The 25,354-nt window shown below is 37.8% G+C and overlaps 1 protein-coding gene across 2 annotated transcripts in view; it reads left to right on the forward strand.

Moving 5' to 3' along the window:
- Nucleotides 1–25,354, forward strand: part of Mid1 (midline 1) — a 327,852-nt gene that overhangs the window by 212,729 nt on the left and 89,769 nt on the right. For both annotated transcript variants that reach the window (XM_028761784.1, XM_028761777.1), the window contains exon 2: nucleotides 9,116–9,831. In XM_028761784.1, the coding sequence (XP_028617617.1) occupies nucleotides 9,172–9,831 (660 nt within the window). In that variant the 5' untranslated portion in view covers nucleotides 9,116–9,171. The remainder of the gene's footprint in view (nucleotides 1–9,115; nucleotides 9,832–25,354) is intronic.

A 25,354-nucleotide genomic window follows, 5' to 3' on the forward strand; every position in this document is an offset into this window, starting at 1 on the left:
TATTGTGTCATTTAAAATTTATATCCTTAGTGAATTAACTGGCATACAGGGACCAGTTTCTATGGAAGTTATTATATAATTTTCTGGTTTAGAACATTTCTATGAATGAGAGGAAGGTCCTTCTGAGCTCAGACTGTTGTAATCTTAAAATCTCACATTGATTCCCAGTGTTTCTCATCAGTCATTTTGAGCCTTTCAGAGTCTATATTCTTCTGATCCATGATAGAAACACCATTCCACGATCGTCAAAAGCTATTGCGCCTATAGCTCTGTAATCAAAATAATGACATACCCAAAGCCCTAACATCAGTAAGTCAGCTTAACTTTTAATTCTGCCAGGTGATGAGGATGAGAAATGTGGAGCACGTTTCTGAAACAAATAATACAATTTCTTTGTGCCATTTTTAGTGTTGTTTGTTGTTCACAATTCTTTTAAGAGCTAACTTTTATGAAACCATTTTTATGAGTCTTGGAATAGCTTTCTATTATATTAAAGCAGTAGTGGTTATATCAGATATTTACATTACAATTCATAACAGTAGCAAAATTACAGTTATGACATAGCAACAAAAATAATTTTATGGTTGAGAGTCACCACCATAACATGAGGAACTATATTAAAGGGTTGCAGCATTAGGAAAGCTGAGAACCACTGAGTCTTTCTTATCTGGGTTGTATTTTGGTAAATATAAACCTTAATTTCCCCTAGTCTAGAGGATATTTGGCAAAGAACCAGATGACATACCTTGGGAATCATCTGAGAAGTGGGTGAGAAACACCTGGTATTAACAATCAATCACAAGTAAATCAGGGTTGGTTTTTCCAGTTTGTTCCTTGATCCAGCACCCCATTTATTTATCTGATTGTGGCAATATTCACAGCTGTTTACTGAGAGAGATTGTGGCAATATTCACAGCTGTTTACTGAGAGACTGAAAGTAAAATTATTCATGCATTACATGTGTGATCTTCTCTCTATATTCCAAATTAGGATAACAACGAATAACAATTATGTTTCATTCAGTATGCAAACCTGAGACAGAATATGGGTAGGTGGGAAAAGAAGATATCATCTCTGTAGGTGCCTAATTCTAGTCTGATTATTTTAAATTAACATTTAAAATTAAATCTATTTGTGCATGTGTGTGTTTGCATGTGCATGTGTGCATGTGAGTCCACATTCACCCATGCGTGCTCTGGCATGTCTGTGAAGGTCAAAGAAAAGCTTTTTCTTTTACCATGCAGGTTATGAGGATCAGACTTAGGTTTTTAAGGGTGGCAGGAGGTGCCTTTACACACTGAGCCATCTTCTTAGCATGCCCAGTATAACTCTTTAATCATGAAAGTGAAACTTGCATGGTCGACTGAGTTTGGTCATGGATTGAACTTTGCAATGAATGGTGCTAGGGATACTAGATGTTTCTTCGATGTCTATGTTATGTTAACTGCATAAAAGTAAAGATCCTGAGGGGCTTCAGAAAATACCATTGTGAAACTCTAACATGATGTCAAGTGTTTTGATAGTGTGGGCTTGGAGTTTATATCCTTTGTCTGTATTTACTTCCCAGGTCAATATTATGTGTTTGCCTTTTACCTCAAAGGAGAATAAAAAAGATGAGTACAATAGGTACAAAAGGCCATGGGTTGATCATTGATAGTATCTATCCTATGGTTCCCCAAACCTCTTTCTTAATGCCAAACCCTGTAGCAGAAGTCCCTGTGCCATGCCTCTTGTACTGAAAAATTTCCCCTTCTCTGTTTTCTCCCATAGCCTAAGCCATAAACAAAGGACAAACACCCCACCCCAGGACAGTTCTTTTTGTGGAATAAATGAGCCTTAAATGTAAAAGTACTGTACAAGGAAGGTGCCTAGAACATAGAGGGAGCAGTAACTATGCTGTTAGGGCAGCTAGCCAACTGTATCAATCACTTTAACCATCATCTTGTGCCAAGATTTCTGTTATCCTTCCAGCCCTCCCCGCTAGCTCTTTATCCCTTTGTTAATTCATTTGCCTTGATTCTATGAAGTATGTACTGTTCCACTAAGGTTTTATCACCTGTGAGGGTATGTTGGTCATTTGGTTCAAGTCACACATCCATAAGAAGCCTACATCCTACATTTGAGATTGTGAATGTGTTCTTCAAAGGAAGCTTGTGTGTGTGTGTGTGTGTGTGTGTGTGTGTGTGTGTGTGCGCACACACACACATACACTCATGTCTGACCTCATGCATACCTATTTCATCCTTGAATGATTTAGAATACATTGAAAGAATAGGATGAGTCACATAATTTAAACTTTTGCCTTGTTATTCTGTTGTGTAGGAAGAAATATTTTACAGGAAATATTTTAGTGATTTGCTGAGTAGGATAATTATGTCTTTTTGCATTTTTCAGCTTAAAAAGTTACTTTATAAATATTAAGTGTAAATACTTAACTCCTGTCACATTGTTTATTAGAGCTGCCTTTTAAAACATTCCTTTGTTATTTAATATGAAATTTGCAAATACAATAGTGGCCAGGATGCTTTTAACCTCTGACAGATTTTATCCTCATCTAATACTCCCACAGAGACAACAAACAAACAAACAAACAAACACCACCTAACATGAAACCAAAAGAAAAATTATTTAAGGAAAATGATTTATGCTAGGAAGGAAAACAAAAGCCAATTTCAAAGAATGGCAAATGGTCTCATTTCTTGGGCCTGTGGCTTAAGAATTTAGGAGTCTTAAAGTTGAAGGTGTAGTTTGGAGAAACTCTTGGGCCTATGGTTTAAGAAGTTAGGGGTCTTAAAGTTGAAGGTATAGTTTGGAGAAAGTTGGGTAAGACTTTAAAAACAGAGATGAGATGCAAGGCAAGATTTATTCCTTTGCAACAAACCTGAAACTTTAATACCATGAATCCATTATTTTATAGTTTTAGATGTCTGAAACCATACATAAATTGCCTATCTATCAAATTATCTACAGAGTTCTGCTTTTTTCTGGAGGATGTGGGGTGGTATCAGTGTTCATTCTTCTATCACCAGCTTTTAGATGCTAAAAGCTTGTGGCCTTGCCTTTGTTTTTAAACCAGCCTTGTTGATCTAGGTTTGCTCACAACACTCTGATTTTGATGCTTCTGTTGGCTTCTTCCACTTTTAAGAATTCTTTTGATAATTTTGGGTCTCTTGAATAATCCTAGATAAATCTCCTTATTGCAAAATTAGTGGCTTGCAAACCTTAATTATTGCTGCAACTTTAATTACTATTTTCTCCTTCTACCTATATTACATACAGATTCCCAGATATAGATTGTAGTCATCTTTGGGAACATCACCTTGCCTTCTCTATAGAGGAAGGACTAGAAAATGTAGCAGGTTTCTCACTTTTGAGGATGTTAAATGAAGCACTTTAAAAAACACCTGTAGAAAAGAAAGTTTGGGGAAGGACATCAATAAGTCACTCCTATGAGAGTTGCATTCTGACTCTGAAGCAGTTACAAACCATGAAGCTGAGGCTCTGTGAACACTGAAGTGACATCCCAGGAAAATGGTGCTTTGAGACTCAAGCCTAGAAATCACTTTCATGGAAAGTGACCATGAAATGAGTTAACATACCTGCTTACCTTTTGGAAGGATGGAATGGACCATTATTCACCTCATTCTTTTATCCACAAAACCTACCATTTATTTGCTATTGTGAAGAAGTGCTTTCAGTGGTAAATTCATTTCTTGAGAAGAGTGAGGCATCTAAGGATACAAGGTTTCACTGAACTGTATCACAAAAGATGACCCTGCTTCTGGAAAGGATTAGAATGCCTGCTGGAATTGTAGGGCACATCTGTGGACTCATACTCAAGGATGTGCAAGTTGCTTACATGAAGCATGGTGAATGTCCTACTTTTTTTTTTATTTACAATCTTTTCAACTCTTTTTGCTTACTATTCTGCCCTGTTCTATATAAACCAACTGCAGGCAGGCAAAAGTGTGAATGCTGAATTGCTGGTATTCCCAGTCTGTTGCAAGGAATTCTCATGGTTATCACTTCCTTCTCCTGAATAAAGACCAATCAGCCTATTCATTAAAGTGTTGAACTATAGAATTTCCTGACAACAATATGCACGTGTGATTTCCTTCTATTGTAGTAAATTCTAAAAAGCTAGCTTAAAAAAAAATTGAACTGTGAAGGTTAGGCAAAAAAACAAAAGAAAGATAACATTTTTTTTGCACAAATCCTACCCAACCCCCCACTATCTTGTCGATGGGCCTTGCTCAATTTTTGAAAATTACCTCACCTTTTACCCTGAGGAAACTGTCCTGTTCCTTTTTCCTAGTGTATAGAGTTGATTACTCTGCCTTTGGACTTCCTATTTTATTATGTTACCCAATATATTATTTTCATTTTTAGATATATTTTATGTGTATGAATGTTATGCATGCTGTATCTGTGTACTGCATTCATGCCTAGCACCTGTGGAGGTCAGATGAGGGCATTGTGAGCCTCCATGCGGGTGTTGGGAACTGAACCCAGGTTTTCTGCAAAGAGCAGCAAGTGCTCCTAACTGTGAAGCCATTTCTTTTGCCCTAGAATTCCCCCACCCTGCTCTCTAATGAACTGTTAAGCAAGGCAAGGGAAAGACATTAATATTTATTGAAGAATAGATAGTATTTTAATCTCTCTAGATATTTTAAAGAAATATACAAAATGAGGCAGGCTAATTTCTTGAAGAGGGGAAAGACATGTAGATATTATTTAGTAATAAGGATGATGTGTAGCAGCTTCTGTGGAATTTACTACAGATATAAACTCAGAAACCCTCCTTTTTAGAATTATGTGACTCAAAGACTTAACCACTTGGCTGAACTTCATTTGTCACATCTAGCTACCTTCTCAGCACTTAATTCAGTTAACTATTTATAGTGTGAACATTTGCCCAAAACACCATGTGGAGTACTATGGCAATAAAAGGAAAAGATTCAGATCTAAGCAGCTGCTATTAAATCATTCCTACATGAATTGCCCCAAGCACTGAACTCACATCTTTTCCATTGATGTCAGGGTGAAATCCCATTGCACATAATTTGCTGTTAACACAGGGAGCATGCACTCACTTGTCCAACACTGGCATCTCCATCTTTCCTGTTGTTACCCACCTGACATTTTATTCATACTTTCCTGCTGGCGATTTTTGTTTTACTTTCTGACCAGGTGTGTATCTCTCTCCTCTAAAGATAAGATCTGCAGGTGAAATCTGCCTCATTATCTGTTTTTAAAAATGGAGTTGTATTAAAGCCTAGCTATGCTCATTCCTTTATGTGTTCTTTATGCTAATTTGTGCAATACCTATCCCATGGCTCCCAAAACAAAAAGCATTTACTGCCCTGCCATTTATACAGAAAGCTGGCTAACTTCTATTTTAGTGATTGACAAATCTTTACAGGAAGGATTTGTGCTTTATTCATCCAGCTTCAGCCCATTAAAGTTGAAGAAATCAATGAATGCTCAAGTTTACTGTACATTGAACATTATTTTAGCCATTTCTGACACACCCTGAAAAAAAAACTTCTCTGGTTTAACACAGCACTATCCAGTGCTAGAGATAATAGAGAGAGATATCAATAAGCAAAGTAATAGAATATATTAACAATAGAGATATAACGAACAACAGACTGAGATGAAGCAAGAAGGGTTTCCATAGTGGGTGGGTAGTTATGGTGGTAGTTGGGCAATTAGTTTTATGTGGGCACAGCTAAGGTGACTGTAGAGCCCAGAGTTATTTGGATTCTAAAGACTGTATAGGCTGAGTATGAGATGGGATGTTTTTGGCATATTTGTGGATTGACAAGGGAGCCATTTGCCCAGAGCAGAATAAGAAAGGAGTAGCGTGGGAGGAAATGAGCTCACTGTCTGTCTGTTTTCTAGGGCTGGCTTTATTGTGGTGAATTTCCATTTGATTGACATGGGAAGCCCCTGGAGGGAAGAGCAGAAGAGAGTCAGAATCTTTCATGTTTTAACAGGTTCTCTAGCTGCTGGGTGGAAAAATAGACTATAAGGGAAAGGGCAAAAACGAGAAGAAGCCAGGAAAGCATTTAGAAAGGTCTTGTGATAACCCCAGTATGAGGTGATGATGGCTGGGATTGTGATAATAAAAATGGGGTGATGACAGCACAAGTTTCTGGCTTCTTGGACCAGCTTAGTACCTAGCATAAGTAGCCCTCTCAAATAGGTGAGTAAAATATCAGCATTCCCATTGGGCTGCACAGTAGAACCACTCTTGGGAATTCCGATGGTACCACTATGGGATAGAACTCGGGCACTTCAACTAAAATCATAGTCATTATGCAATATTTATCTCTTGCTGTCTGGAATTTTCCAGTATTTCACTTGCCATAATATCCTCTGGTTGCATGCATATTGCTACAGATGATAGAATTCCATTTTTCTGGCCAAGTAGTTTTTCATTCTGTATATAATACTGCATTTGTTTATCTGTTCATCAGTTAACAAACACTGATATACATGAAACACATATAAATAAAATTGATTTGTGTTTCATGTATATATGCATAATCACATGTGTGTAGGCACATTAATGTGTACATGCTTGTGGAACCCTGAGTTTACATTGGAACTCTCCCTTGATTGCTCTCCACCTAATTCAATAAGGCAGGAGATGAACACAGAGTTCTGGATAACTAGCTTTCTCTGGAGTATGCTATGTCTCCTTCTCCCATGTACTGGAAGTCATTACAGATGACTTCCGTGCCCATCTAGCATTATGTGCATTCTGGGAAGTGGTGTTCCAATGTTCATATTATAGGCTACTTGTTACATGATGGGTGATTTAACCATTGATAATCTACCCACTCCCACTTTTGGTATTTTTTTTTTTGCTTTTTCTTTTAAAGTTTTTCAACACTGGTTTTTATTGTTGTTGTTTTGTTTTGTTTTATGTATTGGCTTACAATATGGCACCATAGAAATAAGTGCAAATACTGTATATGTTAAAATAAAAATTAAATGAAAATAAGCAGGCTGTGCATGGTGGTGTGTTCCTATGATAGTGCTTTGCTCCTGTGATCCCAACACTTAGGAGACAGCCTGTAATATATAGTAATATAGTAATATATAGTAAGTCCTGTCTCAATAAAGAACATATTAATTAAGTATATGGCATAATTAATGATAACCATAATGTAACAAAGTATAGGAAAAGGCCTACATTTTTCCTTTTGATTTTTATCCTTCTGATAACAAAGAAAAAGAATTTGACAAGGAGATAATTTTCTACCCACAATTAATCAAAGTCTTGATTAAGAGGCCAAACCTTTCAATTTCTTCAGAGCCACATAGGCCTGGGCCCTAGGGAGGATGGTGAAGTTTTTTTGTAAGAGCAGCCTTTGGCTTTACATTGCTGACTGTAAATTGATGAGTAAGTACTGGGCATTTCAAATTGTAGCCGCTCCTTTATAAAGCAGTAAATATGAGTGACTAGTCGCAGGTCATGTCTGAGCTAGTAATTTCCTCTTCTACTCTTTAACAGGCCCAGGACATACTTTATACTCTTTAGTGATCTTCTTTCAGTTGGTTGTGAGCTGATGATGTTTCAGCAAAGCAGTGCATCCTTCATATTTCAGATGGATATTGTTTCATAAAAGGTCACCTGATTTCTAGAAACCCTGCATTTAGTATAGAAGTGGAGGTGTGAATACAATTGACTGATTGTCAGAATCACTATACACAGCTTTGGAAGTGAAGCCTTCCCATAAACCCAACTGAGAACTTTCTACACTTGTGAGTGATTTGAACCTCCTGACCTGGTAAACTGCACTATTCTCCCACAGCTTGCAATGGGCTGCAGCTAATATGCCAGGCAGCATTCTACAGCCTTCTACTAATGGCCTGGAAAGGGAGAAGGTTCAAAGAGGCTTAGTTCCCAGGCCTGCTAATGAGCATGAGGCCTCTTCACCCTAACGAACTGGTTCTTGTGTGGGATTCTTTGTCATCTCTTTTTGAAGGGAAGACAGGCAGGAGTTCACAAAAGCAATGAGGTATTTATGGGAAAGGGAACATTCAGCTGGGCCACTCGGAGGTGGCTTGGAGGGGAGCAACAGAGCTGGCAGAGGTCATGACTGGGCCAGCAGGGTTGTAAGTGTGAGACAAGACCTCCTGCCAGCCAGGCCTGTTGCTGGCAACAGTGACCAGCCTGAGAGGATATTTTGGGCTAAATGGGGCAGCACTGGGATCTTCAGGAACCTTTACATAGTCTTTCCAAATTCCTTTCTAAACTGAAATGATTACTGTTAGAACTGATCAAATGAATGTGACAATATTAGTCATCAGTATTACAGCCTTCAGAAAGTCTCCCAGATATTTTTCTGTATTTCTGTCTGCCCCGCCCCTGCCACATCCCATTTCTGGATTAATCAGTACATGAGCAATGAGCATATACCAAAAATACTGCCTCTAACCTGAGCATCTTTGTAGAAAATCCATGTTCCTTTTTTCTCAAGAATGTCTTGAAAAAAGATGTCCTGAATTTAAACGTGATTATTTCCACTGAAATTCATGCATTTGAGTTCCTAGAATTTAATGTTCATCTCTATAACAAGTACATCTGTACAGTTGAAAATCTTGTCCTGCTATTACAAACTGATAGTCTTTAAAATACATATACATTAATATTCAAGTTCACAAATTCAAAGCTGTGAATGACTATAGTTCATAAACATGTTTCTACATTTTAAATTTAACCAAAAGAAAATGTGTCTGTGATATAAGATTACTCTGATCGTACACCTACTATAAAAATTACAGTTTCAGTCACTGATTAGATTGGTGTTAGACCTTTTAAAAGCCAAAGCTGCAAAAACTATAAACCAACAACAATAAACATTAAAAAAGAAAGCTGCCACTTTCAACAATCAGAAATTTAAGAAAATCATAGGCTTGTGGTTTTGTTCTTTGTTTTGTATTTATTTGCTCTTTTTATCATTTGCCCCAGTAAAGACATATATTTGGAACATATACATAATTTTCCTTCAATGACCTATGAGATGCATTCAAAGCTGACACCACCACCCCCCCCCGGCTGACCCCTCATGCTTAATCCAATCTTACGTTCTGTTTCCAGATAGCTGATCAGCTTCCTTGGATTTTGCTGATGACCCCGGAGAGTTTTGCCTGAAGATGGAAACACTGGAGTCGGAGCTGACCTGTCCTATTTGTCTGGAGCTTTTTGAGGACCCTCTCCTGCTTCCCTGTGCACATAGCCTCTGCTTCAACTGTGCCCACCGCATCCTGGTCTCTCACTGTGCCACCAACGAGCCTGTGGAGTCCATCAACGCCTTCCAGTGCCCCACCTGCCGGCATGTCATCACGCTCAGCCAGCGAGGTCTAGACGGGCTCAAGCGCAACGTCACCCTACAAAACATCATTGACAGGTTTCAGAAAGCATCTGTGAGCGGGCCCAATTCTCCCAGTGAGACCCGCAGGGAGCGGGCCTTTGACGCCAACACCATGTCCTCTGCCGAGAAGGTTCTTTGCCAGTTCTGTGACCAGGATCCTGCCCAGGATGCTGTGAAGACCTGTGTTACTTGTGAAGTGTCCTACTGTGATGAGTGCCTGAAAGCCACTCATCCGAACAAGAAGCCCTTTACAGGCCATCGTCTGATTGAGCCAATCCCGGACTCGCACATCCGGGGGCTGATGTGCCTGGAGCACGAGGATGAGAAGGTGAATATGTACTGTGTGACCGATGACCAGTTAATCTGTGCCTTGTGTAAACTGGTTGGGCGGCACCGCGATCATCAGGTGGCAGCTTTGAGTGAGCGCTATGACAAATTGAAGGTTAGTCCGATCCGCCTTAAGCCAACCCCTTTCTGCCAGCACATGTCATGGAAATAAGAAGTGTATTCACTGCTAGCTACATGGCAGGTGAAGGATTTCTCTTCACCTTTGTTGTCTGATTAGTTGTAGCATGTTTTTGGCAGCCTATAAATATTACACAATGAGGGTATCTTGTAAAAGTTGACTGCTGCTTGTAATTTCAGTGTTGTCAAGGTGAGGGCAAATTCTAAAACTCTGGATCATTTTCAACTCTTGCTGTTTTCTGGATCATTTTCAATGTCTGCAGTTGTTGCAAAGAGAGGAGCAAGGGAAAGCATTGGGGGAGGAATTGTGAGAAAAAGAGAAAGAGGAATATAGAAATCTATCTTTTGAGTATTTATAAACATTTATTTTCTTCACTCATCCAGGAAAAAGTAATTTATCCACATTGTATCTTTATCTAGCTACTATACAAACAAAAGACTAGAAAGAAGAATGTGTGTAACAAATGTCTGTACCAAATGTGAGATTTTAGAGGACATATGATGTCCTTGTGTAAATGATATTTGGCTTATTGGTGAGCTATCATGTTCTGATAGTCTCAGGTTTCATGAGAGCATTCCTATCTGTATAAATTTCTTTTATTTAGTGAGTTTGCAGGCAAGACTGTCTGAATTTCATCCACTTCTAATTTGAAATTATCCAAATTCCAGCTTGGAGGGTAGTAATTAATATGGTTATACGTTAACTTAAAAATGCTCTCTAAATAAGGTTAGAAAGCAGCAGAGAACAAATAAAAAAAATCTGATGTCTTTTCAGCTTCAGTTGACAGTGGATCTAATTATTGAAAACATGGCTGAGAGAGTTTGTGTGAGGTGTTATGTTTGTCAGCTAATTTTTAGATCACAAGACACTAATTAAAAGGAGACAAAGTATAAGTTAAAAGTCCTAAGTAAATATATACTGAAGTCTTTTCTCTCAGGAAAAAAAAAAAACAGAGCAACTTGTTGAGCAAATAGGATTAATCAAATGATCCAAAGAGTATCATTGTTCAGAGAATATCACCACCATTAACAAATGGTTCCTATCCCTTCTCCTAATATTAATGACTACTTATATTTACTTAGGATACATAGGTGAGTTTACCATGGTGAAGATTAACGAACCACATCTGGAACTCAACTTTGTGATTGTTTGTGTGCTAAAGGGAATCCCTGCTTCTAAATGTGATGGGGGAAGCAAATGCAGTACCTGCACATCATATCTCACTTCAAATGTCCAGGGAGTAAGTGGCTGCAGTCCATCTTTTTACCATGTATGGAAGGTTGCCACAAGAATTTAGGTAACACAGGCAAGGGAAGATAGCCACTCATTACATTTCATGTAATGCATTGCACAGTGGTAGCAGAGAAAAGTATCACCAAAGTGTTTAACAGGGAAAGGAGTGTGCATGAAATTATGACTAAGTCAATTGTTCAAAATTCCAGGTAGCTGTTAGCTTGTGAAATCTGAGGTGATCTCTTTTAAACCTTTCTTGTGCTTTGGTGGTATGTCCTTTGGAATGATTGAATAGAGATTTTTGGTCTTCCTTTCCTTTTTATCAGGAAAGTTTTCTTCTCATTAGATTAAGGGTTGTTTGTTAGAACAATATCCTCATAATGAGGTTGCGTATTCAACAACTTCCAGGTTGCTTATTTGCATCTGGTAATCAAGTTCTGCTCAGTGTCCATGTGCTGTCATAGCATGGTCATTAATTATTTACATAACATCTTCAAATTTATGAGGAGATACTTCAGTAGCCCTTTCTGTGATGAAAATGCAAGTCTTTAGTCATAAGTTCAGTACATTTGTCTAATCAAGCATACGGATTACCAGGAATTGATATTGTCACAGGGATGGCCTGACAATTAACCATGTTGTATATTTTATTTTCTAATTACAGAAATATAGGCATATTAACAACCTCTAATGCACCAAAACACATGTGCAGCTATTTAATAACAAAATATGTTTATGAGCAATTATTTACAGCTATACCATGAAATGTGTTTTTAAGCATTTGCATGGACAACAAACCAACAGAGCATGTTTGTTCAGGAACATGTCGTTCATCTTAGAAAAAAAAAACATAATCATATAGGACATTTGGGAGGTGAAGCTCTTAGTTATTACAGACTGATGAATATATGTACTTTCTTGTTTTACCTAAACCTGGTACAGTATAAATGCTGATTTAAAAAAAAAGAATTAATAGCATAATAAAGAGAAGCATCCAAGGAACTATATGTTTTAGTAGTTATTACACTGATCTGAAAAAGTAAATTGTGCTCCATGGGCTTTCATAATGATGTATAGTGTGCTGATACGATTGCAACGAAAAATTGTTTACTTTAATAACCTAAATTTGGGGGATTGTTTTTAATTTCATTAGATTTCAGTATGTAAGGTGTATGAAATGAAGTATAGCTGGACAAGGTGGTCTATGCCTTTAATTCCACCATACAAGAGGCAGAGGCATATAGATATCTGTGAAATGAAGACTTGCCTGGGCTTCATAGTGAGATCTAAGCCAGCAAAGACTATATACTGAAACCCTATCTTAAAAAACAAAACAAAAACAGAAATGAAATATGGTTCTGTACATTGGTATCTTTAACTGAAGGAGAAAAGATAAAATGCCATAAAATTTCAACATGTAGGATTCATAGATGTAAAATCTTCCACATCTCCATAGAGACCTTGTCTCAAAAACTAAAAATATTAAAAGTATCTTTCACATCATTTGAAAGAGTGTCATGCCCTTAATCTGTTCTTTTCAGGAACTATTCTTGGTAAATGCTCATGGTATAGAGAAGCAATGAGAAAATTAAACTCACAATTCCTAAATTCTGTTGTTTAAAGTAATAAGTGATATCAAAACATGGACATTTCAAAACATCATTTTAATTGAGTTTTAAGAAACCCTCCAGTCCTACATACTCTACTTAAAAACTGGATTTGTGAGCCACATAACTGACATATAAGAGAGATTAATAATGCAATCTAGAGTTTCCAAGAAATTACAGTGAAGTAATTCCTCTCTTACTGTGTGCACATAAAACACTGTGCCTCTTGTTTCTTGACTCCAGTTGCACTTATGAAAATATGCCAACAGAGAAAATTGAACTTTCTTTGTCCTTCACGTGCCCCTTCAGACAAGCTAAAACTGAAGCTTGAAACTGCTTTTGCTATGCTCACTTTACAGGCAGGGGTGGGAGTTTCTTCATGGAGCACAGCTTTCAGTGGATCTAACCATTAAGAACTTCAAATTATTCCTCTGAAGGTTCCAGTTTAAGCTCAACTTTATGTAGCACTTTGCATACCGATGCGGAGATAGGGAATTTCACTCTTAGGTTTATTTTTTTGTTTGTTTGTTTGTTTATGAGCTAGGGTCTCCCTGTGAGGCCTTGACTTGCCTGGTACTTGTTTTATAGCCCAAGTTGGTCCTGAATTCTCAGCAGTTCTCCAGCCTCAGCAATGTCAGTGTATATTATCATGCCCAGATGTTCAATGTTTTGAAAATCTTTCCCAATTTACAACAATGGTGTGAGGGGATGCCGAGCTACAGATTGTTTTCTTTTTTTCTTGGCATTTCTATTATATATTTCTACTATAAAAATAGTAATATGGCTGGGCCTGGTTGCACAGTCCTGTAATCTCACTTACTCTACTGAGATTCTCAGTGGTTCTCAACTTTCCTAAAGCTATGATGCTTTAATCCAGCTCCTCACATTGTGGTGACCCCCCTACCATAAAATTATTTCATTTGCTACTACTATGAGTTGTAATCTAAGTATCTAATATGCAAGATATATGATATGCAGCCCCCAAAGAAGACATGACCTACGAGTTGAGAACCGCTGCTCTAGAGGCTGAGGCAGGAGAGTATTAAAGGTTCAAGGCCAGCCAGGGCAACATAATTTGTGACACACTCTTTCAAACTAAGAGCTAAAAGGAAGGACTGGAGGTATTCACTGGAAGAGTGCTTGCCTAGAATGTGAGAGGCTATGGACTCAAATGTCGTTACCACCAAAAATCCCATGTATGTATTCTGGTTACTCAGTTACTCAGAGAAGTACATTTAAGCTAAGTGGAAACTAAAGAGAGTGAACTTTTAAAGTTCTCTTCATACCACATTTTCCTTGTTTCAAGATATTTGAAGCCATGTTACTAATAACTTACAGGATTATAGACTTTTCGAGAGGTAATAAATAATTAAGTTAATATCCATTTATTAAGCGAAGGTCATATGTACAGAAGCAGTCATCCTTTCACAAAGCTAACAGACTTGTAGGAAAATCTAACATACAAATAATTTTCCTTAAAAAAAAAAAGCCGGGCAGTTGTGGTGTATGCCTTTAATCCCAGCACTTGGAAGGCAGAGGCAGGTGGATTTCTGAGTTCAAGGCCAGCCTGGTCTACAGAGTGAGTTCCAGGACAGCCAGTGCTAGACATAGAAACCCTGTCTTGAAAAACCAAATAATAATAATAATAATAATAATAATAATAATAATAATTTTCCTTGCTGCTAGTAGAAAAAGTCATACTGTATCCAAATCAAGGACACAGATTCCGGTCTGAGAGATGGAAAAAGTCTTTCCAGGGGGAAAAAATAGAACTCCATACACCACTTTCAAGTTTTATATTAGAAAGCAATGCCAAGTTTAATAAAGATCTATAAAAACTCCTGTATCCATCATTCAAATTTGACTTTTTATCACATACTACATCCTTTCTGTAATCCTGTACAGGTTTATGAAGCAATTCACAAGTATTTTACATTAGATTTTCATTTAAATTATATATAGGTTTGATCATATTTTACCACATTATATCTTAAGAAAATGAGTCATGCATTTTTTAAAATGTTTTGGTTATGTGGGGGTGGTCTCACCAGTTCCAATTGTCTCCTTCAAAAATATACTTTCTGTTTGTGCATATTTCGTGGCAATTTTTCTGTAGTCTACAATGTGAATGTGTTTTTCAATATTCCCATGTGGTTAACATAAGGTATTGAAATATTTGTTAAATACATAAAACTGGCATTTTAATTTAATTCATTTGGTACAAAAATATTTATGATGGAGTTGGAAAAAAAGCACCTCCAGGGACCTACTCTTATGGTGAAGCTCAAAGCCACTTCCCCTCCCTCCTCCTTTTCACCTGACTACTCTCTCCTATCTGATTTCCCTCTCCTATCCTTCACTTGCAGAGAGAAATTTACTATTGCTTGATGATTTATTGTGATTGGGATCATTTTTGTAAGGTCTGGGAGTTCAGGAAAGTGCACAGACAAGTACACAAGGTACCTCTGAGTCATGGGACTGTGTAAACAAATGTAATGGTTCGGCACATTACTTAATGTTCCTGTTCCCCACTTTACTCGTCTATAAAACAAGGCTAGTAATGTCCTGTGCTTTCTTTTACAGAAACATGGGAGAACAAAATAAAGTGTTTCATGTAAACTCTTAGCATTGTGCCAGGCCCAGAGGAAGCCTGCAATATGTCAGAACTACTGTTAGAAACCAGGACTCAGTGTGTAATGGTTAAATGTGTGGACTTTGGCATTTCACTGGCTGCTCAATATTGTTTTAGTTATTGCTTGCCATATTTATGTGTGAGATAAGAGTGCATGTTGTTATTTTAATGTACTTTGTAGTTTGAAAAGTGCCTAGCCACAGGTAGAGGAATGCCAATTAGAAACACTTGCTGAATGACCTGCAGGAGTGACTGATAGGTTAGACAACTGTTTTGGGATCCAGAGGAGGAAGAGATGACTTGTGTTGAGTAGACAATAAACCTTGCTTCAGGGTGGCGGGATTTAAGCTGTGTTGACAGATGAGTGGATTATGCATCAAAGCAGCTGAGTAGAGCTTCTGCGCATGCACTGGGCCAGCAGAGACCTGTCTATAGCAATAGACAAGGAAGCTTAGAATCCTGAACAATGCTGGCTAATATTTGGGGTGCTGAATGAGAGGCCAGAAGAGATAATATCAGAAGAGGCATTTTTAAAGAAGATTGTTGAGTCTTTGATTATAAGGTTAAACATTTGGGGCATGTTTTATTCCTGTCTGTAAGATAACAGGGAAATAGCTTTCTTATGCAAGGAGGGTGATGCAAAGTATGTTTTATGCAAGAAAGGTCAAATGAGAATATTAGATACAGGTAGTGCTGTTGTGTCCGCAGGGGAAAGAAAAGCATGAAGAGACCATTGCATTAGTTTTCATCTTATGACCTGTTTCATTGACACAGTGCAACCCCAGCTCAATATCTAAGTGACATTCAAAGTCTTGTCCCTGAAGACTAAAAAGCAGCAGGGGGTGTGAAGAACTGTTATTTAGCTTCTGGATCCAGGTATAAGTGTATCCCTCTTATAGGTAGATATTATGAAGATGGCATGTGACTGTCTCTTCTGTCTTTTAATTCACAATAAGGAGAATCCAGTTCAGGGCACTGCACCTACTGCAGTGACATTTTAAAGTGCCCTGGAGCTCAAGTTATTCTACCACATTGCGTATCTATGATACTTTAGACTGAAATTGGTACACAGAGTTGTTCCCAACCACCTATACATCTGTCTGTACAGATCACAGTTCCCTAGTGGCCAGCTTGTTCTCTCTCTTCCAGCCTAACAGGGCCAGCAAAGACAGCATTATTTTTAAATGATCTAGTCATTTTTGAGGTTTTGAGAAATATATGCAGCAACTTTGCAGTAAGTTTAAATACACATCTGGCCTGGCTACCAGCCACCATCCTACAGGAGGAGGATGCCTTCCTACAAGGCTCTTAACATTACTATAGAGATATGGCTTTGGAAGAATGCCTCTAGAGCCATTAAGGAAGCTGTCTTAAAGAGTTCCCCTTGCCAACATCTTCATAGACTGATTATACTGAATAGCCAGACCTCATGCTCAGAGCTAGAATTGTGTATATGTTCCCAGGGTACCTGAGGATGCTGCAGAGCAAAGACAATAATGCTAATTTTTTAGTTTTTCCCCAGAGGGTCTCAAAAAACAAACAAAACATTCAGATACACTTTATGATCAGGATTTTGAGCACAGTGCCCAAGTCCTTTGTGTAGCCATTGGGTATGTATTATTTTTAAACTGGGGAAAACACCTTTTTTGTTTGTTTGTTTCTCATCAGAAAGGAAAATGTTTATAAAGTACCAAGTATAAGAATCACATGCAGGAAGCATTTGATGAGCATCAGGTTCTATTTTATCTGTACCTTTATTGGTATAGTCAAGGCTTCATCTATAGAATTCAATCATGGATTTCTTGACTGTATCATAATTACTCAGTGACTATAGGATTGAGTTGTGTTTCTGGTCCTTAATATGAGATACTTTGAATAACCATTACTTAATTCTAAAGGCTAGCAGTAATTTGATTTGCGTTTCACACTATACCAAGCTAAGTGACAAAACTGACGTTTTAGAAGCAATGGGTGGTAAGAGGAACGAAATGACTTTATAAACCAGACTATTTTAAAGATTGCAGGCAGATGTTGTTTATTCATATTCTTGTTTGAGAATTTGAATCACTAAAGAAAGAGAAACTGATATTTGACTTGATATCATGGTTTTATACCCTAGATATTTTTTAAAAAGATTAGAAACAAGATACACAGGGAGCTTAGACTAGCTCAAACTCAGTGGTACTGTCCGGTTGCCTTTGGTATGCTAGCAAGAGGAGCCCTGAGGTCTGTCATCTCAGCTGTTTTATTTACAGTGGGAAAACAGGAGGTTCTTATTGATGGCTACCCAGAGGAAGATAGCCCTGGAGTGAAAGATTGCAAAACAAGAGGCTTCTGTGCACCACCCATGACTCTGGGTAGGCTTTTTTTTAAGTCATGCAGAATGCAGAGAGTAGCAGTAGTGTCATCTGCTACTTACCACCCTTACCTCTCTGTGCTTTTTCTTGGCAAGATAAAGAAAATTTTGGGTTTTACTCACATTGGTATAGACCAAACACTAAAAGCATCTACTGCTCTGTACCTTCACAACTGTTCTTTTCCTTATTTGCTTAATCAAATTCTCTTTTTTAACCAATGGAAATAAACTCTTCTCATTCACCCAAGGAGATTCCTTATGTAGCCACTATGAGATAAGAATGGGTAAATTCTGAGAATGCAGAAATGAGTAACATAGATAAATCTCTGCTTCCAGGGTCTAGAACTAAAGATCACATGGCAAAAGACTGCATAAAAGAACCATGAAATGAATTCCAAGGAGGTCAATCTGAGAAATAGTTGTCAGTCTGAGTAATTCCTGGAGATCACTAACTTTGATGTTAATAACTACAAACTGCCTAATTCTAGAAGCTGAAGAGAAACCATGTTTCTGTAGAAATACTCAAAAGACAACACTGACATTCCTTTCTTTAGCGTTGGAGGTTGGGACTCAATATGAGGGCTATGTGCAATGCCAAAATCCAAACCGGATGCCTTTTTATTAAAGGTATGATGTTCACTGGCTGGACAGTCAGTCTCCTCACATGCTTTCCTTAGAGGTCTGATATCCTTCCTAAAAGGAGAGTAGATCAGCTAAATAGCCAGGCTCAGAAGCAGTTGCTGTAATTTCTACTTTAAGATGACCACCTCTAGGAAGAGAGAGATGAGAGACCAACTGAGGAAAGTGTTATTGTGTTAATGTGGGCAAATGTGTGTGTGTGTTGGGGGATGTGCTTTTTATGTTATGGGACTTTCATAAACCTATGCTTTAGAACAAATATCCTGACCCAGTAGAGAGCTCTTATTTCACTCTCCTTTAACCCTTGATATTGATATACAAAGCTTAGTTACTTTTGGTTGGTGGGGTCAATTTCCAGGCTAAGAGTAAAAGGGGCAGGCTTTCATTTAAGGCTGAGCATGGTCAGTTACTTCTGGAAGGAAACTCTCTGAGTCATAGGCAAGAAGAGGTTAAAGGGAAGTGCTTCTGTTTCAGAGTTTTCCAACAGAGCTGTACAGGGCCTTAGCAAACAAAGGTCTCACTGACTTGTTCATTGATCAGCTCTTTAAGTGAAGTAGTTGCTGTGGTTCTTTTCCTCCGAGGATTCATCAAGGCATCTAGAAAAAAGGCTTATACGCCTGGGCAGGATGGTAATAGAAGGAAGCTGAGCTGTCTTTCAAAAAACTGCTTTAAGTTGGTTTGTAAGAAGCCTCAAGAATATTTGTTGGCTTGACACCATGAACACACTATTACCAGGCATTTGTAGTAAGAAGGAGCATTTGTAATTCTTCAGACTGACAGTTGCACATTCAACTATTATTTATTTGATCCTTGGAACAACCATATAGTTCCTGCATGAAAGTACATTATTTGGCTCTTAGTGATCGTAAGAGTGTTAAATGAGGAAATATAGGTCTAAGTGTCTTGCTCAACATCTTGTATCTAGTGTATAAGAACAGCTTAGTATACTGGAACAAATCTTAATATTGTAAAGCACAAAGCCATTGCAAATTTATGAAGCATATTAGTGAGGACTTAGGGCATAGCTTAGTGGCAGTGCACCTACCTAGTATGAATAATCCTGTGGGTTTAATCTCCAGTGCAGACACATACACACACACACACACAGAGGCTCATAGGGGTGGGAAGAATGACTTTCTACAGGCAAAGAACTTTAAGCTTAGGAACACAGGCCTTCAATCTTGTTCAATATTGTCCTTGACTAAACACTAGCACTATTAAAGCAGAAAGAGCCATGACCCAAAAGTGGCACATTATAAAACTTAGCAAGAAGGAAAGAAAGAGAGACAGATTATTTTTGCTCCACTTTTTTCACCTGTGGTCTATAAAAAGAGCAAAGATTTCTCTTTACTGTAGTGAATATGAGTGAATGTGGTCTATATTCTATAGTAATGTAAAGAAATAAAAATACAGGTCCAAACATGTAAATCTCTGTGGAATCATTTTTATCTACATAGAGAAATATAGAATACTCAGCAGATCTTTCCTACCTAAGTATTATATAAATGAATGGATCTGATGATCCCTAAATTCATTTCATCGTTTGCAATATCATTATTTGCCTTGCCTACTAATATGAATTTAGAAACTAGGAGATGTCTCACTTATGAAGAATTTGCAATGCAAACACGAGGCCCTGAGTTGTATGACCCTACAGCATATGTTTAGGGCGGAAAAGCCAGGCATGATGGCACACTCTAGTAACTCCTGTGCACAGATATGCACAGGAAGTCCTGGAGGAGGTCTTGTTCCAATGCATATTATGATTCTTCAGCTCTTAAGCAAAATGAAATCTGATTTTAAACATATGCTATGATCTTCCCTTTTTATAGTTCTGTAAATTTAAGGACTAAAACCAAACTGATCCTTTCTAAGCCTAGTTTCCACATCTGTGAATTGGAGGAAATAATTGAAAATTCAACCCTCTAACACTTGACCAGGAAATTACTGAGCAAAAGATATAGTACTTCCTCTTTCAGTTCTGATCGGTGTTTTCTATATACTTCTATCTTTCCTTGCTTACTGAAGATTTTAAGCTTTTTCTGTAACTCTACAGACAAAAATTATTATTATTAAAATGTTGGACCATATATTTTATGTAAATAAAAGTGAGTAATTTCTGTACTAAATTCTTCTGCCTCTCCCTGTAGTAACTCTTGATTGTTGTTAAAAGAACAAATTGAGGTGCATGGTGGAACGTTATAGTTTAGATTTGAGCACAATTTTCTCATCTTCATCATTCCTCAGCTCTTTTTCACCCCTGCACAATGATCTGCATTTGCCTATTATTTTATAAACATTCCTAAGCCCGAGTCTTCCCTTTCTAAATATTTTTTAATTTCTCAAGTCCAGTGCATATATATATTACAGTTATTTTATATCTGATTATCCATTTTCAACAACTGGAACACTAAAAATCCCTACAAGGTATTATATCAGCAACGAATATTTGTAGTAACAAGTGAAAAAGTCTGTAATAATTTAAAAAGATTATAGTCTCTATTGTGTAGGCTGAATTTGCCCATCAGATAAAAAAGAAAACCACAGCCTGCCAGCCATTCTCTTAAATTTCAAATATATAAACAGTTAAAATAATTCTTTTCAGACCTTGGTGTTCCTTTCTAAATCTACAAATTGCCTCCTAAATATGTCTTTCAAGAAAGTCCCTTAGAATGGGGGCATTTAGCTTAGTGTTAGAGATCTTTCTTGGCACGTACAAGATCCTGGGTTCCATTCCCAATACCAAAGACAAAAATGTATAAAAGCAAAATTGTACTAAACTATCATTTCTACGGGGCACAGTGGGTTAGGCCTGTCCCAGATACTCAGGATATTGAGGCAATGGGATTGCAAACTCAAGGCCTGCCTGGGATGCAGAATGAGTACAAGACCAGTTTGGGGTATACACTAACATCCTCTTTCATAATAAAAATGTTAAAATTTGGTGAAATTCATGCATGTGAGAAGGCTTGGATCTTACCATAGCAATGCCAAAAAGAATACTAACAGAAAGAATGTAGGTTCTAGGACAAGTGGGCTGGAGTTATAGCTCAGTGGTAAGATATTTGCCTAGCATGCACAAGGCCCTGGGTTCGGTCTTTGCTATCACCATTAGTTCAGGCAAAAAATAGGGGCATCATAAAATGTCACCACATAAATAGCATATAGTTATCTTATGTGGTTATTTCCTCTTTTTCTTGCCTCAGTATAAAATTAACTTTAGTTCACCTTGAGATAGAATAGTGAGAAATCATGAGGCCCATTGGGAAAACATCATCCACTATGTTACTAGCTCAACTCAGAAAAGAATGAGGCTGATGTTATTGATATGATTGGTCAGGGATGCTGTTAAACATTCTAAATGCACTGGCTAGGCCCCAGAGAAAAGAATCATCTAGGTTCAGATGGCAGTGGTACAGAGGCATGAGTTATGCCAGTGAGGAAGAGGCATGAGTTGAACCAACATAGATTTGCCAACAATGCTGTGGTCAGTTTCAGTCTCAGAATCATTTCTTTGTACCAATGACTTCGAAAACCAGCTTATTTTTAGTTATAGAGCCCAGACTTCACAGAGACCACCCCCTACAACTCACCCATTGCCATCTGTAGTCATCCTGAAAGGCATGCTGGTAGCCTGGCAGCCTGAAAGCCACCTCAAAGCTCAGAGCACAGCAAGGTTTCTCCATTCTGTGCACTTCTAGCTCTTTCCTAAGCAGTCTGGACCTGCACATGCCATCTTTAAGACTGTTGCAACAATATTTAAACCTCCAAAGGCTTAGGAAATATTCTTTAATCCCTTCCCAAAACATGATTTAGGTGCTTTTGATATTATCTGCTATCCAGCAGACTTCCTGGTGTTTGGCAGCTTGTTCTTAGGATTGCCTTCCAGGTGTAGCTGTCTGTGGCAGAGTCAAGAGAGCCTGGGGCTTTCCTCCAAGTGGGGAATCTTCAGAGAAAGGCTTGCCAGCTGAGACTGTCACTGACAGGGCTTATTTTTGATGAGTAACCATTTTCATTGTGATATGTTTAAAGTGAATTATTTCCCTAGATCAAAAGTTAACTCATTAAATCTGTTAGTCTAATTTCAAGTCTCTTCCAAAGGACCATTTATATTTATAGAGCACTCTATCTTGATCCATGCAAATCCACAAATTCTTGATGTTTCAAGTCCAGGACATGGAAAGTTCTAAATCAAATTGAAATCTTCAATGCCAGGGCTAAATTTATTTAGGCATGATTTCCAAGTGTTTGTTCCTGTTGGCAGATTCTACTTTCTTCACAAGAAGTTTATGTGTAACGAAGTATGGGGACTTACTTCCTTTTAGCCCACTGATCCAGGGATTTTGATATATCAGCTTAGTGGACAAATTTTAGTTCTGCCCAGTCTTTCATGTTATGAGTGGAGAAACTAAAGACTAGATTAGTTCCTAAAGACAGAATCAGCAAACATAGAAAAGGGCCAGTTGCTCTTCTTGGGCCATGTAGTCTCTGTCAGAATTGTTTGATTCTATTGTACTACAAAAGCAGCTATAGACACACTACAGAATTGCTGAGTTCTAATGACAACTGTAAAAATGCGTAGTTAGCCAGATTTGACCCATGAGCCAGTTTGCCCACACAGAGCTCAGATTTCCCAGTTGGTTATTAGAAGTCCAAAAGATAGTTCGCAGACATACCAGCCTTAAATAGGTGTTCTTTTCTTTTTTTTTTAAATTTTTTTATGTATTTATTATATGTAAATACATTGTAGCTGTCTTCAGACACCCCACAAGAGGGTATTGGATATCATTAAAGATGGTTGTAAGCCACCATGTGGTTGCTGAGATTTGAACTCATGACCTCTGGAAGAGCAGTCAGTGCTCTTAACCACTGAGCTATCTCACCAGCCCCATAGGTGTTCTTTTCTATTGGGTGTAGTCTTTATTTTGGAGGTATATCTATAGTTTATTGAGTTCTAGAGAAGTTTAATTCATGGTGTCATATAAACTTGGCAGTTATCTTCTGGACTATGTAGGTTCTCAGTCCAACACACAGAAAACTTTCATTTACTATGTCATTGGGAAATGTCTGTATTTTAAATGGCTTGGCTAATGTTTTAATACTAGTCAGTGTCTAACAGAGTAATTACTTAGGACTATTCCTGTCAAAGAAACGTTTACAGCCAGAAAGTCAGATATGACTAGATGACTAAAATGAGAAGAAAAATATTCTCTCTGTGTGTCTCTTTATCTCTCTCTCTCTCTCTCTCTCTCTCTCTCTCTCTCTCTCTCTCCTTCCCTCCCTCCCTCTCTCTTTCTCTGTCTCTCTCTCTGTCTCTGTCTCTCTCTCTCTCTCTCCAGACACCAGGCTGGCCTCAAACTGAGCGATACACCTGTCTTTGCCTCCCAAATGCTGGGATTAAACGCATGAGCCACTACTACTGGGCAAGAAAAATATTTTCAAAAGGACATGAAACCTGATTCTTTTTCACTCAGTAAAAACTAAACAAAACAACAACAACCCTCCCACAAATCAAAACAATACAAAAACAACAACAAAAAAATCTGTAGACTTCTCAATTCTTTATTATTGTACTAATGATCCATAGGCAATATTTCATTCTAATTTTTCCTGAATAATTCTGAGCAACTTTTAGTATTATGTTCAATAACGCAGCCTGGGTAGGGTTAAGAAGCATTTTTAAAAACTACGTTTGGAGAATTTCATATAATATATTTTGGTCATATTCCTTCCAATCCTCCAACTGCTTCCAAAACCTGCTCCATTTCTTGACCCATCCAAGTTCATGTTCTATCTCCCTCTTAAAAGCAAGTAAGTATATGAACAACGAAACCAGTAAGCATGGATTAAGGCTGATGTGGTGGCAATGAAGTCATCACCATTTCTCTTTCACAGTATTAATTGTTTGCATCTTCAGACAATTTTGGTCTTTTCTACCTTTTGTATAACTTCTCTTCCAAAATACACTCATTAAAAATTAGATCTCCTAAATGGTTAAAAAGCCATTGAATCTAGTCTTTTCCTTGAACAACTGACTCTTCTCTCTTTGGTAGTTACCCTCATAGTGACTTTTCAAAGAATGTGATTTCATTCCTTCTGCTCTATGTTTGCATAGTATCTTGTCTGTTTTCTTCCCATCTTTTAAAACTCACCATTGTGTTTGAAATTATAAAGGGACATTCCATCAGTAGTTTCTAGGAGTGACTAAAGAGTAGAAAAGGTAAAACAAAATAAATTTTCTACTACAAAATTATATCTCTTAACATTCTTGCACTGGATGGGTCAAGGTGAAGCATTATTGAGAGGGCTATACTGTTCTCTGATAGGATCATGATGTACTGGAAACTGTGCTTGCAGTACACTGTATATTTGAGGCCTTCTTCTTTAACCTACTTGGTATTATTAGGTTTTCTCTAATTCTGTTCAGTTAAAGGTGATTTGTGATTTGTGGTCTCACCAAACTTAGTTTGAATTTTGGCTCTGCCTCAAATAAGCTTGACCTTGAGAAGCATTCTGAACATCATTAAATCAGAGTTCTCAAGTTAATAACAAAAACAAACACCACAAAAGTCTAGGACTATCTACCATTCATAACTCATGTATAGTGTGAATATGAGATTAAGCCTGTAAAGAAGTAAAAGATGACATCTCTCCTCTCCCATTTCTTTTTTGCTCTCTCCCTTTCCCCCTTTCTCTCTCCCCACTCTTTGTGCATGCACTCTTTCTCTCTTTCTTTCTCTTCCTCTTTCCCTCCTCTCTCCCTCCCCCACTTTCTATCCCTGTGCTCACGCTCTTCCTTTCTCTTCTTCATCCACTCTCTCCCTTTACATGGAAAATTCCCTGGCCTCAGTATTAGGGGCCAGTGAACTCACCCTAGAGCAACTTCCCAATAAACTTGCATTTAATGTTTTTTAAAAAGTAAAAAACCCGATTTTTGCAAAAACTTTCAATCAATAGTAGCAAACTATTACTTTTAGTGCGATGAAGAAGGAGAAGGAGAAGGAGAAGGAGAAGGAGAAGGAGAAGGAGAAG

Source organism: Grammomys surdaster, unplaced genomic scaffold (assembly GCF_004785775.1).
Source record: "Grammomys surdaster isolate TR1022 unplaced genomic scaffold, NIH_TR_1.0 131, whole genome shotgun sequence".
Lineage (NCBI taxonomy): Eukaryota > Metazoa > Chordata > Mammalia > Rodentia > Muridae > Grammomys > Grammomys surdaster.